This window comes from Uranotaenia lowii, chromosome 2, assembly GCF_029784155.1.
Source record: "Uranotaenia lowii strain MFRU-FL chromosome 2, ASM2978415v1, whole genome shotgun sequence".
Taxonomy (NCBI): domain Eukaryota; kingdom Metazoa; phylum Arthropoda; class Insecta; order Diptera; family Culicidae; genus Uranotaenia; species Uranotaenia lowii.
Window position 1 is genome coordinate 83,213,246 of NC_073692.1, and position 13,850 is coordinate 83,227,095.

General features: G+C 33.7%; 1 protein-coding gene across 1 annotated transcript; it reads left to right on the forward strand.

Moving 5' to 3' along the window:
• The first annotated feature begins 11,544 nt into the window (after window positions 1–11,544).
• On the forward strand, window positions 11,545–12,730 carry LOC129741606 (pupal cuticle protein 36-like). The gene is made up of 3 exons (XM_055733344.1): window positions 11,545–11,642; window positions 11,974–12,133; window positions 12,192–12,730. The coding sequence occupies exons 1-3, from the start codon at window positions 11,625–11,627 to the stop codon at window positions 12,728–12,730; spliced, it is 717 nt and encodes a 238-aa protein (XP_055589319.1). The 5' UTR covers window positions 11,545–11,624.
• The last annotated feature ends 1,120 nt before the right edge of the window (window positions 12,731–13,850 follow it).

Here is a 13,850-nt window from a genome sequence, read left to right on the forward strand (position 1 = left end):
AAAATCCAGGCTTTTCCTATGAAAATTCAAGAGAAAAAGTGAAAAATGAACACATAAAAAATTACTCTTATTGAGCCACATCCGCGATGTTCAATTCAAATTTCACATTTCAAAAAAATGCTTGCACGTGTATTTCGATGAAACATGCTCAAAAAATCATACATTGTGTAAAAAATGTCGTTTTGGTTTGGATTTTGCTTAGATTTTTGATAAATCTGGGAATTTTTCTCGATATCTGCATGGGCAACCGGGCTTTTTTTGGATTTTTTTTTCATTGTATTTACTCTTTTTAGCATTGCCAGATATGGTAACCCTACTACAGTTAAAACCAAAAATTATAAAAATGTCCCCAATTAGGGACCTAGCTTTGGAAAGTAGCGATGCATTTTCTTCAAATAAGAATGTATATGATACAATTTTTGACTGCTTTATCCATTAATTACGATGATCAAGACTATTTCTATCGAAATATATCGTCGTTTGTTGCAATACAACAAGATTTTAGCCTTAAAACTATTTTTGTCTACCCTCAAACTTAAAACTTTTTTTTAATTCGTGTTACACGAAATAATGGAGAAAAAACAAAAAAAAAATGGAAACAAAATTGTGGTCGATATTTGGATTCCCATACACTCACAAACGTAATACAGTCATCGCTTTAACCGATCGCGCTATAAAATTATCTGATGCGAAGAATAGACCACAGATGATTGAAACAGTAAAGAACATTTTGAATAAAATCAACTATCCGACATATTTTACTGGATCAATCATCAAGGATGGGGTACACGAATACTACAGCACATTATAAAACAATAAAGAAAATGGTTTTAAGAGATATATTTCGACACCATATGTACCATTTTTATGTGAAAAACTGCAAAAAAATACTAGTCAAACATGATATGACAATAACTATCAAATCGAAAGAAGAAATTAAACACGAAGTTTACACTAAAATGAAAGAAGAACAACGAAATGTGGTCAATTCCATCTCATGCAAAGACTGCAAAGATCTAGTGTTCATTGGCTAAACAGGTAGAATTCTAGAAAAAAGAATACAGGAGCATGAAAATTAATCGCAAAAAAACCAAAATCAGGATTAGCGCAACACTGCTTCCACTTCAAGAAACCAAGAGTACTCCAGCGGAATCTGAGAGTTCGGGAAACTAGAAAGGCTTCAAAACCCTACACATCCAAGTAAGAAGAAAGGAGCAAACAGCGAATCAACAAACCAAAGAAGGAAAACTAGCTAATTAGGCCGGAACAAATTTCAAATCCTTCTTTTGTCACTCGAAGTTGAAACACCGCGAGGGGGGGACAGTAAAAAATAATGCGAAAAACAAATAAATTGGAATAAATTGCACGAAGTTGTGCAACAAAATGGCATACTATATCATTGCACAAAACCTATAAAAAAAAGTTTTTTATCGAATAATTGAATAAAATCAAGAATACAAAAGGTGAAATAACTCCCACCTTATTACATTTGTTTTTTTTTTTTTGGTATTGTAATCTTTCAAATATTGGAATTTGTTTCCGAAATTTACATAAATTATTTCAAACTTTATTTATTTCCTCCTTCGGGTTTTTTGAAAATTTCTAAGGGATGGGGGTGGGGGTGACAAAAGAAGAAATTGATATTTTTTCCAGCCTTATCGAAATGACTAACTTAATTTATGAGATAAAAATTTTGGAAAATAGTTGCAAGGGTGTCCAAAATAAGTTCGTTACCCCATGTCATTATAGTCATTATCAAAATAAAAGTATGTGAGAAATGGAAATCACGATGAATTAACTTAAAATGTAATCATTGGTGCTCCTTCAGGTCTGACACGAATTTTGCTAAAAATTTATTGCACTGACATTCAAAAGAGCCTAGATTTTTACTCCCTTATTAAATGAGGGTATGAATAAGAAAATACCAAATGCTTCGGTAGTTTTACTACAAACTTAAAAGTTACGAAACTTGGCAGTATTTTCATAACCAATTGTGAAAAAGCACACCTGAACAATTACTTTACACCTGCTCCGGAATAAAAATGTACATATTAGTAAAAGTATTTGATTTTTTTAAAAAGCTCTAAAATAGCAAAAGCAATTGCTAGTGCTTTATTCAATTCAGCCATTTTTTGAGGGTTTGAACTAACTTCAAATAGTCAAAATAAGAATAATCATTAGGTTCATAAGTGTATGAAAAATGGGGTGCAGGCATATAAATCTTAACGTTTGTAAAAACATCCACCACTTTTAATCTATTTTTTTTTTTTTCTAACATTCTGCTAAACTAAAGTTAGAACAATAATCCCTCTATAATCTGACAAGATTTGACTTTTCTAGAATATTTCGGCCTTGAGCCAGTTGATCTACGGAAATTTGACTCATTGGACTACTTTCATTTCATCAAAAATTACGCTAGAAAAAACTTTTCAGCTTTTGGTCGAATACAACGATTTCTTAAAAATTTTCGATGATTCATGGAAAATTAAGATTTTCCAAACAAAATTCAGTCTTAGAAATTATTGTTGAATGTGGCAACGAAAAGAAAAATTTGTATACATGATTCAGTCATGTTTGGATGTTAGAACTCATGAGTTTCTGATATGAATTTAAATGTTGGTTTTGATTAAGGTTGCCAGATTGTCCTGTTTTATCCGGGTTTGCTCGGATATTGAATGCAAATTTGACAAAAGTCCGGTCCAGCCCGGTTGCCCGGATTTCATTGAAAAAAGCTCGGATTTTGCCTGGATTTATTCACTTTATTTGCCAAAACAAACAAAAAAAACCAATTTGGTTGTAAAATTTTTCAACTTACGCCTAAAACTCAATTTTTTGAGCAAGGTTTATAAAAATAATCATGAAAATTGTTTTGAAAGCCTAGAATAGGATTTAGAAACTGCAAAATGAAAATGATGAAAAAAAATTTTTTTCAAGTTTTTTTCTTTGATTTGTGTTGAGTAATTTCTGGGTTTTGACCAAATTTGCCAGGATGTTGCCCGAATTTGCAGGCCAAATTTTGGAATCAAATGCCCGGATTTTGCCAGGTTTTGAGATAAAATAGCCTTGATTTGTCCGACCCGTCTACGTGCTGGAAAAATTCTGGCAACCTTAGTTTGTGGTCCGCGAAGCTTATTTTGAAAAAGTCATGTTTTAAAAACTGAAGGTTTTTTTTCTTATTCTTCATCTATCATTTGGTTTAATACATCTGAATCAACACTAACTTAATTCAAAACAAATATCTGAAAATTTCTGATAAAAACCAGAGTAATAAAATTGTATAAAATTAATTTTGAGAAAACACGCTTTTAAATTGTTGTGTATGGCCATTTTCCATTCATTTTCGAACATTTGCAATTTTCTGTCGAACTTTGAAGTATCCGAATATAATTTAAAAAATCTGAAAATACCACTAAATATAATTTGAAACATGAAGAATAATTTGGCATTATTTACTCAAAATCGATAATTTTTGCACTAATTCCCCTTTCGCTCTAAGGGCTTCATATAATTGTATGAAGCCCTTAGAGCCCTTAAAAGCCCCTACCGTAACTGAAAAAAACCATTACAATTATAACATTTAAATTATCAAAATTGTACTGTATTTGACACATTATCAGTAAATTCTACACTCAAGGTAGTTGGAACAATTATTCTTTTAAATGTCAAAAGTTTGTGACCGTTACATTTTTCCAACAATTCCACACTGCAGTTTTCTAATTCGTCTATCAATTTTTTTTAAGGAGAACTTGAAAACTTTGGAAAATTGGCGGTCATTTTTTTATTTGGATATCATAACATTGACTTGATGTCCATAGTGAAGTTAAAATCCCTTAAAAAAGCTTGAAGTCCATTGTAGTCACGGGATTTGACATTTATGGGATGAATGAATCGAGGAAGTTTTAAATTCTTTGAAAACACGCATAAATTGGGAGGAGTAATTCATTTCGTATTGCATAACATTTCTACTATTTTTCAAATGGAGCGAATTTCGTAAAAATATGCAAGTAACAAAAATGACTAATTAAGATGAATCTATACTCGATGTTACTAAGACAAATGTTTTTTTCCATAGCGTTATCAAAAATCTCCTATAATTTTTTTTTTTTTTTTGAATACTTTAGAACAATTTGTTTTTGTGGCCCGCCAGCCAATCTCATTTTTGAAATTTGGCCCGCCTGTTGAAAATGTTGGCAACCCTTTAGATGGATTTGTATATAAATCTGGAAATAAAATAATTCAATTTAATTATTGGTGGTGAACATGATTTTCGTATGAAAACATTCCTCCAAAAACCTGCAAAAATCGTGACTTTCAGCTCAAGCATCCTTGGTCTATTTTGCGTAATTTATGATTCCATATGATCCCATATATTATGTACCCCATATTTTATTGAATTTTAAACGGTACTAAGAAAACATTCGAAAAAATTTAAAGCCTTTTTGAAGCTCACTGTTTCTGCAAACTTATCTTGTGAACTTGTAAGAAACTTCATTTAGATCGATAGGTTGCAGGACAATGGTAATAAGACTCCACTTTTTTTTTTTTTTTTAGAAAAAAAAACACTATTTCTATATTGGTTTTCATACAAAATTTGAATTATTTCTACAGCCTATGCATGTCATATTCTTATGCTACCAAAATTTGCACTGTTGTTATGAGGCTCAAAAGCGACCCAATCAGGGCCGGATTAAGCCATCGAAGGGCCCGGGGCTATTTTTCTCGGGGGGCCCTATTATTCGATTTTTTTAAATCCTACCTAGAAAATACAAAACCTTTCAAACGTGAAAAAAAACTGGAAATGAGTGCAGTATACTATCTTCAAATAGCCATGTTGTCTGCGAAGAACATAGTTTCTGGTATCTTCAAATGAAAATTGGTAATCAATCACGTTCTAACATTGGGGAGGAGTTTAGAAATATCTTAGAAATGAAAACTCTGATTTAAGCTGCAAAAAGCCAAATTTATGTTTTTTTAAGCCTTATCACCAACTAAAATTCTCTTATTTAACAAAAATGACCGGATAAATATTATAAATGATTTTAATATCATCATTGATCGGTTGGTTTGTGCTTATTCGAGAAATATTTACCTAGTGACAATTAGGAAATATCACGAAGATTTGAAACATAGAAAACAAAATAATTAAATCCACATTCCATAGAGATACAGATATAAGAGTTTAAGAACACAACACTTTAAATCACGTTATATTCAGAACAAAAAATCAGTGTTTAAAATCTACATCATAATTTCAAATGAAGTTTTGAGAAACAAAATATGAATTAAATTAAGAAAAAAAGATACAAAGTTACAATCAGAGCAAAAGCAGAAATTGCACCAAATGTTAATTTCAAGTCTATGTCTTTGAAACAGAAAAAAATCTTTTCCTGAGATATTTTTCAATATGATTCTCATCAGTTAAAAATATTTTATACCAAATTGTTATTCTAAATGTGACGAAAGTTTCATTCGATGCCCTAAAAGCCCAAGGGGTATTAGTGCAAAAATGATCAGTTGAAAAAATTGGGAATTAGGATTAAATGTTTAAAACATACAATCACTTATCATTGAAAAAAATCAGATAAAGAATCCAAATGAGTTTAGTACCTTAAACAAAGATCATGAATTTTAAAAATTCAGAAAAATGATGAAACTGAACTTCAGTGACTGAAGAAACAACACATGACTTGAAAATACCAATGAATTGAATCTGGAAAAAGATAAGATTAAGATCATAGAAATATTCATATTAAGAAAATCACTCAATGATACTAGCAACTCAACTATCAGATCGTTTTTATGATAATTTGAGAGTGATGATTTGGAAAATCATATACTGAATTCAGGATATTCACATAAGTAGATGAAAAAATGTTGGTTGAATCAGTTGAAAATGTTCCAATATAAATTTCAAGTCTAAGACAGAAATGGGGATGGAAATTCAATAAAGAAACCCTGTACTGTCGATTGGTCCAATTTAAGCAACTACAGTCTTTTTTAAATATTTTACTTTCAAAAATAGGGAGGAAAAGGGTTTAGAATTTATAAACTAATTAAAATTTTAATAATAATGATTGAAAGGTGAAAACCCAGACAACCATTTGGTGGGTAATGGGTATTTCGAATTTTCAACGCAAATATACGTGTAAATATATCGTATATAATGTAGCAAAACCAGTATATACGTATCATTTTGGAGGCCATACAGGTACATTAGCAAACATATTCTTGATTTGGATTGTATTAAATTACGATTTGCACGACTTGTCATGCGCATCATTTATGACTACCCTGATTCTTTTTGGAATATACTATGATAATTTACATCATCATATAGATAATTGAGGTTGTAATATACGACATTTTTCGTAACAATATGGAAAGTTTGGCGATTATTTGGTCGTCTTTTGCGACTTGAGTGCAGGGCTCTCATTTTGCGTCAGTTGAATAAAAATAAGATTATTATTTTTAATTTGCACTTTAAACCAATTGGTTTATTCATCCCCAAAAATAATAAAAATAAGATTATTTCAAATAAATTCGTTTTTTGCTGTCAAATACAAGTTTATATCGTACAAATTTATTATTTGCCTGATTGCTGATTTTTTTCAACGTTCATGAAGTTATTGTTAGTACCTAGATCCCCTGACGATAAGATCTGCAGCTCATGATGGTTCCTCGACGCTATCTGGAATATATAAATTCAAGAGGATTTGCTTCAAAGGCATTGAACCAAAAGCAAAACGTATATTTCTATAACTAAAATCTTTTAAATCGTGGAACACGTCATCGATGATCCAATAATAGATCATCATTTTGAAGCCTTCTCAAATACGAGTCTAATCATCGATGTCGTGTATTGTCGTAATAAAATCATGCAATGTATTTAAATACGATAAAGTATATGCATGGGCCGCACATTGTAGGTGCAGATATACGAAAATGAGTTTAAATAACATTCTAAACGATATAATCTGTAAAATAAAATACGACTTCTGGTTGTCTGGGAAGATATTATAATACGCGGTATTAACTCGGATACTGCTTGGGTAAAATTCTGAAATGTTTATCATAAAGCGAAATTAGTTGCTATTTTAGTGCAGTAAACCAAAACTTGGAAACTTAAAGTAACAACAAACGTTATTGTTATGCAAGACGTTTGAATGTAATGAAAATGAGGAGATGTTTTTTATTTATTTTACCTGTTCTGTACAGAATATCGTAACTGATATGTTTTGATAAAAAATTAAAATTTGAGGTGATTTGCCTCCTTTTAATAATTTTTTGAATTCGGTTTTGTCCAGAAGATGAGGGAGAGCTCCTTCACTGCTTACTTAATCTGATTACCTAATCTAGATATTATTTCACGGGAGCTCTTTAGTTTTTATATTTCAAGTTTTCATCCAGATTTTCGAGTTTTGATTTCTTTTCATGGATTTGTAGTAGTATGATTAAAGTAATGGTAAAATAGTTTTTCTCTCGGGGGGCCCCCCTGAGCCGGGGGGCCCGGGGCAATTGCCCCTTTTGCCCCCCTTTAATCCGGCCTTGGACCCAATTGAACCCGATCTTCTTGCATTTCATCCTTTTTCTCCCAAATCCAGCGATAACTAAACCTTTCTGTAAAAAAGATAAAAGTGATGAGATGCAAGAAGATCAGTTTCAATTTGGTCGCTTTTGAGCTTCATAACAACAGTGCAAATTTTGGTAGCTTAAGAATATGACATGCATAGGCTGTAGAAAAAATTCAAGTTCAAATAATTACGGGTCTTTGACATACATTTATAGGTACCCATCGAATCAGCTCGACGAGTTTTGATAATGTCTGTGTGTTTGTGTGTATTAGGGTGAATTTTTGTACCCTTTGTCTCGACGTTTTTGCAAAACTGGGCTTCACATTTCATATTATTTTTAATATTCAAAAATTGATTGTTTTTCTCACAAACAAAACAAAACAATTGTAAAAATTATTCTTAGTAAATATCATAAAATGATCCATTCAAAATAACCCAATTGGCCCAATTGGCTTCCTTGCATTATCAAGCAATCACTAATCAAGATGATCAAAAATTGACAACATCTTTTTAATGACGTCATAAGCACAAAAAGCGATGGGCTCGCTTTATTGGTGTAAAATTTGCTATGAGTAATTAAGGGGAGCGCCTAATTTGCAATTTTGACGTAATGGACATAATTAACATTGTTGACTTAAACTAAATAATCAAATGGACCAAATTTAACTAAATAATCAAATGGACCAAATTTTCAAAAAGCGTAAAATGGACAAATTTGACAAAATTTCTACAATGCACAAAATTGACAAAAATGACATAAATGACAAAATTGACAAATAAACAAAACGAAAATTTCGACAAAATTTACCAGATTGGCGAGATTTAAATTAATGACAAAATTGAAAGTATTTACAAAAACAAATTGGTCAAATTTATACAAAATTAACAAAATGGAGAAGATGGACAAAATTAACAAATTTTCAAATGTCTTTTTTGTCAATTTTATTTTTTTTTATTCTGTAATTTTCTTAATTGTGTCAACTATGTTAGTTTTATCCATTTTGAAAACTTTCTAAATTGTTTGAATGTAGTTATATTTATCAATTTGGCAAATTTTATAAAATTTTTCAATTCTGTCATTTTTGTCAATTTTGTCAATGCAGCCAATTGGGTTAATTTAGCCACTTTTGTAAATTGCTACAATTTTGTGATTGTTTTCCAAATTTTTTTTTTTTGTTATTTATGCCAATTTTAAAATTTTATTTAATTTTTCATTTTTGTCCACCACGGAATAAAAAAAATTGAAATACCAGTATTTCAAGACCAAATCACTATCTTCTTCAGTGAGAGTTTCCTATTGATCAATCGAAAACTCGAAAACGCTCAATCAAAAACGCTCACTGAAGAAGATAGTACGTTGCTATTGAAAAACCGGTATCTTTTCCTATACCGTGGTTGAATTAAAGAGAATCTTTTGATTGGTTTGATTCAGTAGAGTTGTTCAACCGAGTTGGCTCACAACACTTGTTAGAGCATTTTTGTCTATCATTTCAGTTTCTAGATTTATGTATTTTATTGAAAATCTAGCTATTTTTGGTCAATTTGGTCAACTTTGTTATTTATGACAATTTGTTAAATTTTGACATTTCGTTTAACTTTGTCAATTTGCTTAATTTTTCTCAATGTGGTACGATTTGTCAATTTTGCTATTTTTAATAATTTGGCAATTTTTTCATAGCAGCTATTTTACTGATTTTTTTTTTTAAATTACGCCAGTTCTGATTTTTAAGTCAATTATTGACAACAAAGAAAATTTTGCTATTTCTGTTTATTTCGTCAATAAGGATGATTTTTTTGCAATTTTGTCAAGTATGTCAATCTTGTCAATTTTTTCAATCTTGTTGTGAATTGTATCAATTTTTGTTTATTTACAAAGTATTTTGAAGAATATTTAGTTTTCGAGAAATATAGAAAACAAAATAATATTTCTGCTAAAAGCTACTGTCAAGCCTTCAATGCATTTTTGCTCAAAACAGTGATGTTTGCGCATTCGCTGTATTTAAAATTCGAAACCTAAATTAACAAATCTAAGTTTCTACAAAAATTTTATTGAAGCTGCAAGTTCTTGAAGAGCTCTGGTTTCAACCACATAAAAAACAATCCTGAAGAGTTTCCACTCATTGATTGCCGAAATCATCGTCTAAATCAAAGTTCAATAGCAGCTACGCATGCATAAACACTAGCCACAAACAGAAAACTACATCATAACTACAAATCCAAATAGATAATTTCAGCAGTTAACATGGATCTGCTAATTGATCGAATTACACGCCTATTATCGTATCGAGGCCTGTTAATGGGATGACAATGACACCGCCATTGAAAGATTTCAACACGATGAGAGCGCATTTTTTTCGGTATGAGATTTCTGCTACATTTGAACTTGCTTGTTTTTGCAAAAACTTACCATTTTCTTGGTGGGATAAAGTGTCTTCAAGATGACTCCAGGTGAAATTTAATTAAAGTTTCCAGGAAAAAGCTTATTTATGTCATGTATTATTAATGTCCCTGAAAGATGTTTAATCCATCAAGCTTTCTAAGAAGCCCTGTTAATGTCCCTGTTATGCCCTAAAGTTTTAAAGCAGTTCCTTTAGAAAATATGTCAATAAACGGTAACGCCAAACAATGTTGTTTATTTTAAAATATTCTGATCCGGCCAACCTACAAAGAGCTGTAAAGTAGTAACTTTTCCAAACATTAGTTGATTTGAATAAACAAAGCTCGCAGAGCCCAGCCATACGGTAAAACACGATAATTCACACGTCTGTTCCGAACTGCCATAAACTGAAAAACGAAATGCGATCCGGTGCCGCCTGACAAAATCAGGTGGACTCATCAATCGTGAGCTTGAAATCATAATTTCATCTGTCAGGAGTGATAAAACCAAAATCGATGGCCCTCGGAAGTCACAAGTATTGGCATTGAAAATCACCGTTCCTCGGTCAGTGGCTCCATAAAAAAAATATATTCAAGCCACCAGATATTTTTTGTGCTACAACCTGTGCCATCCACGGCGAAGACGCGGTCTGATTTCCGAAATTTATGAGTCCAAAACAGAGTATATCACACCCCGCGGATGGGCACAAGGTAGACAAAAGGGCCCCCATTGAAGGATCCGCCCTTTTCAAATGCAAATATGACCGGTGTGAATTCCACCGTTTTTTGGCTGCAGTCGGGTGAATGAATTTGTAAGCCAATTTCCCTTTCGACGACCATCTGTCGGCGGCCGTTATCATTTACCACTGTTGTTTGGGCTAGGGGTTGGCTGTTCGAAAAAAGAGAAGATTTGTTTGAAGAGGGGCCTTTAAACTGGTTCAGGGGATGCTGTGCTCTTCAACTGCAACCTTGATACTGAAAAGTTTGAAAACCATCCGAAAACCAGAAGTTGCAGGTTGCGCCATTCAGGTCGTCCTCCCCGGGGTTTAGGCTTGGCGAAAATCGAAAAAAAACCTTACACGATCGCATTCATCGGAAAACGCCTTGCAATTCTCATCGAATTTTCACCGGTTCCAGCTATCTATAACGAGCTTTTTTTCTAACCCGGCAGTAGCGAGAAGGCGCGTGCGTACGAGACTGTTTTATTAATTAGAGGGACCAACCGGAGAGGGGCCGAATGTATGCATAATTGATACCATATCTAGATCACAATTTTTTGGCGGTCGTTTGGTTCTATAGCGGTACGAAATGGCTCGTGCTTTTCAGCAGGAAGATGTATTGGAGCTTCTTGGATTTTTTTTTTGCTGTTTGAACTTTGAACATTTGAAATGTCTCCGGTCCAGCCGGAATATAGCATTGTCCGGATCGGGTGGGTTCTTCTTCTAGCCGGTCGTTAGTGCCTAGTGCTAGAGATATCGAAAAGTGGAAAGAGAGATAGAGAAGCCTTTTGAGGTTTAATGGCTGGGATCCTTTTTGGCCATTAGTATATAAACTGGACCACAAATTGGAAACAGCACATCATTTCACCTGCTCCCTCGACGAAGAGTAGTTCTGAAATCGAAAGTTACGCGTTCCTTCTTCGTGATCCGTTAAGAAAAACCGCGAGTGTCAATAAAGATGAAGTGTTTCATTGTGGTAAGAGCCATTTTATTTGGCCATTAGTGCGATTAAGCTTGTGGAGCTTTCAAATCGATTCGGCACAAACATGGACTGTTTGAATAGTGGATTGGATCGTTTTATTACCGATGATGCATCTGGGGCGTCAACTGGATTAAGTTGATGAAAAAAGATTATATTTTTACGACAGAAGTGATATTTGATGATCCATCTCGATGCAATATCAATTATTGTTTGATCAAAAAATAAATGTCAAGTGAACTCATACACGGATTCTTCGCCTGATGAACTCAAAGTGAAAAATTGTGATATAACAGTAACTAAACGGTATTTTCAATGTGCTTTGCAGATGTCTTTGATGGTTGTGGGCTGTGCCCTCGCCCAGAACTTCGACGATGGTAAATACCGTCCAGATATCCTGAACAGCAAATACGACGATGGCCAGTACCGTCCAAATGGCGGCGGTGCCTACACTGGCAGTGGATCTTCCAACCGAGGTGGCTCTGGAGGTATGCTTCATTCCCGACAGTTAATCCCCGCAAACACTCACTTTAAAACCAATTACAGGATCAGGATTCGGAGGTGGATCAGGATTTGGCGGTGGTTCAGGATTCGGTAGCGGTTCCGGTTTTGGAGGTGGTGCTGGATTCGGTGGTGGCAATGCTAACCGATTCCAGGCTGCTCCCATCGTTGTAGCTGCTCCAGTCGTTGCTGCCCCGGCTCCAGTTCCAGTGTTCGCTGCTCCAGTTTCCGGTGGATTCGGAACCCGTGGTGGAAGCGGATTCGGCTCAGGCAGCGGAAGCGGAAACACCATCGGAGTCAAGGAAGATACCCGTGACCTGAACGAAGATGGATACAACTACCGCATCCTGACTGAGAACAACATCGACTTCGCCGAATCTGGCCGCATTGAGAACCGTGGAAGCGACAACGAAGTGCTCCGTGCCAAGGGATACTACGAATTCGTTGCCGATGATGGTGTCAAGTACCGCGTCGACTATGTTGCCGATGAGAATGGATTCCAGCCCACCGGAACCCATCTGCCAACTCCACCCCCAATCCCAGAGGAAATCCTCCGCTCCCTGCAGGTTCTGCGAGCCAACTAAAAGCTGACACTTCTCTACAGTAGAGAGTAAGCAGCAATACAACATCGTTACCTGACTGTGTTCGTGATCGCGAGGTCTAGCAGATGAAATGAACGAAAATTAGCGATAAGTTTTGATCCTGTAACAATGAAATATAAGTGTCTCATGTACAATTAAACAAATGCATTCACTTTCGATGTCCGAAATTCAAAGCGTCGAAGCAACAAACCAATGAATATTATTACAACACACACAGTTGATCTACTATAACACAGCAAGTTGGCCTAAACAATGATTAACGCAATAAATCATACTAAAAATTTGGTTTTATGATTTGAAAAAACATTTTTTTATCATATTGCTGAAATAACATTGATTAAACCTTTTTTTTCTAATAAAAAAGTTAATCATTACATTTTTTTTAATTTGACAGTAGAAATTGTAACTGATGTAGACTTGCACTAATGAATGCAGCGAATATTTCTTATGCAATTAACTCATTGATTATCATCTCAGCTTCTGCAAACGTAATCGCTGCAAGTAGCTTACAAGCATTTGCATAAGATGCTGTATAAGTTTTTAATAATTAACCTGAAATCCAAATAGCTAAACGGGTACAAAAACAGTCCATCATGTATATCCAGATAAAAAAAAAGCGCATTAACCCTCTTAAACTAAGCTTGCCAGATTTCCCGGTTTTATCCGGGTTGGCCCGGATATTTAATATTAAATTTGGGAAAAGCCCGGATTCCATTGAAAAAGCCGAATTTTGTCCGGGTTTATTCTCATATTCTTCTAAAATCAAACATACAAAAACTGTGTTGTAATTTTTTTTATTTATGCGTCCACAACGGAATTTTTTAGCAAGTTTCTTTTTTTTTAGATAAGTTGAGCAAGTTTCAAAAAAATAATCATGAAAGGCAGTGTTCGGCACAAAACCTCCCTAATTTGCTAATCGCTAATTATTTACACCGCTAACATTCTGTTATCGGTTAAATTTGGCTGCAAAATTTTGATTGAACCAGCCAATTGAAAAGTTCCACTTTTTTGGTCCGCTAACTGAAAACCGCTAACTCCCATATTTTGGTTTCAAACTCACGGATTGTTACTGATAGAAGTATATTTTTAGTAATCTGTCAGA

Coding starts and splice junctions, on each gene's coding strand:
- LOC129741606 (XM_055733344.1), top strand. Junction 12,134..12,191: donor CAACCGAGGTGGCTCTGGAG/GTATGCTTCATT, acceptor AACCAATTACAG/GATCAGGATTCGGAGGTGGA.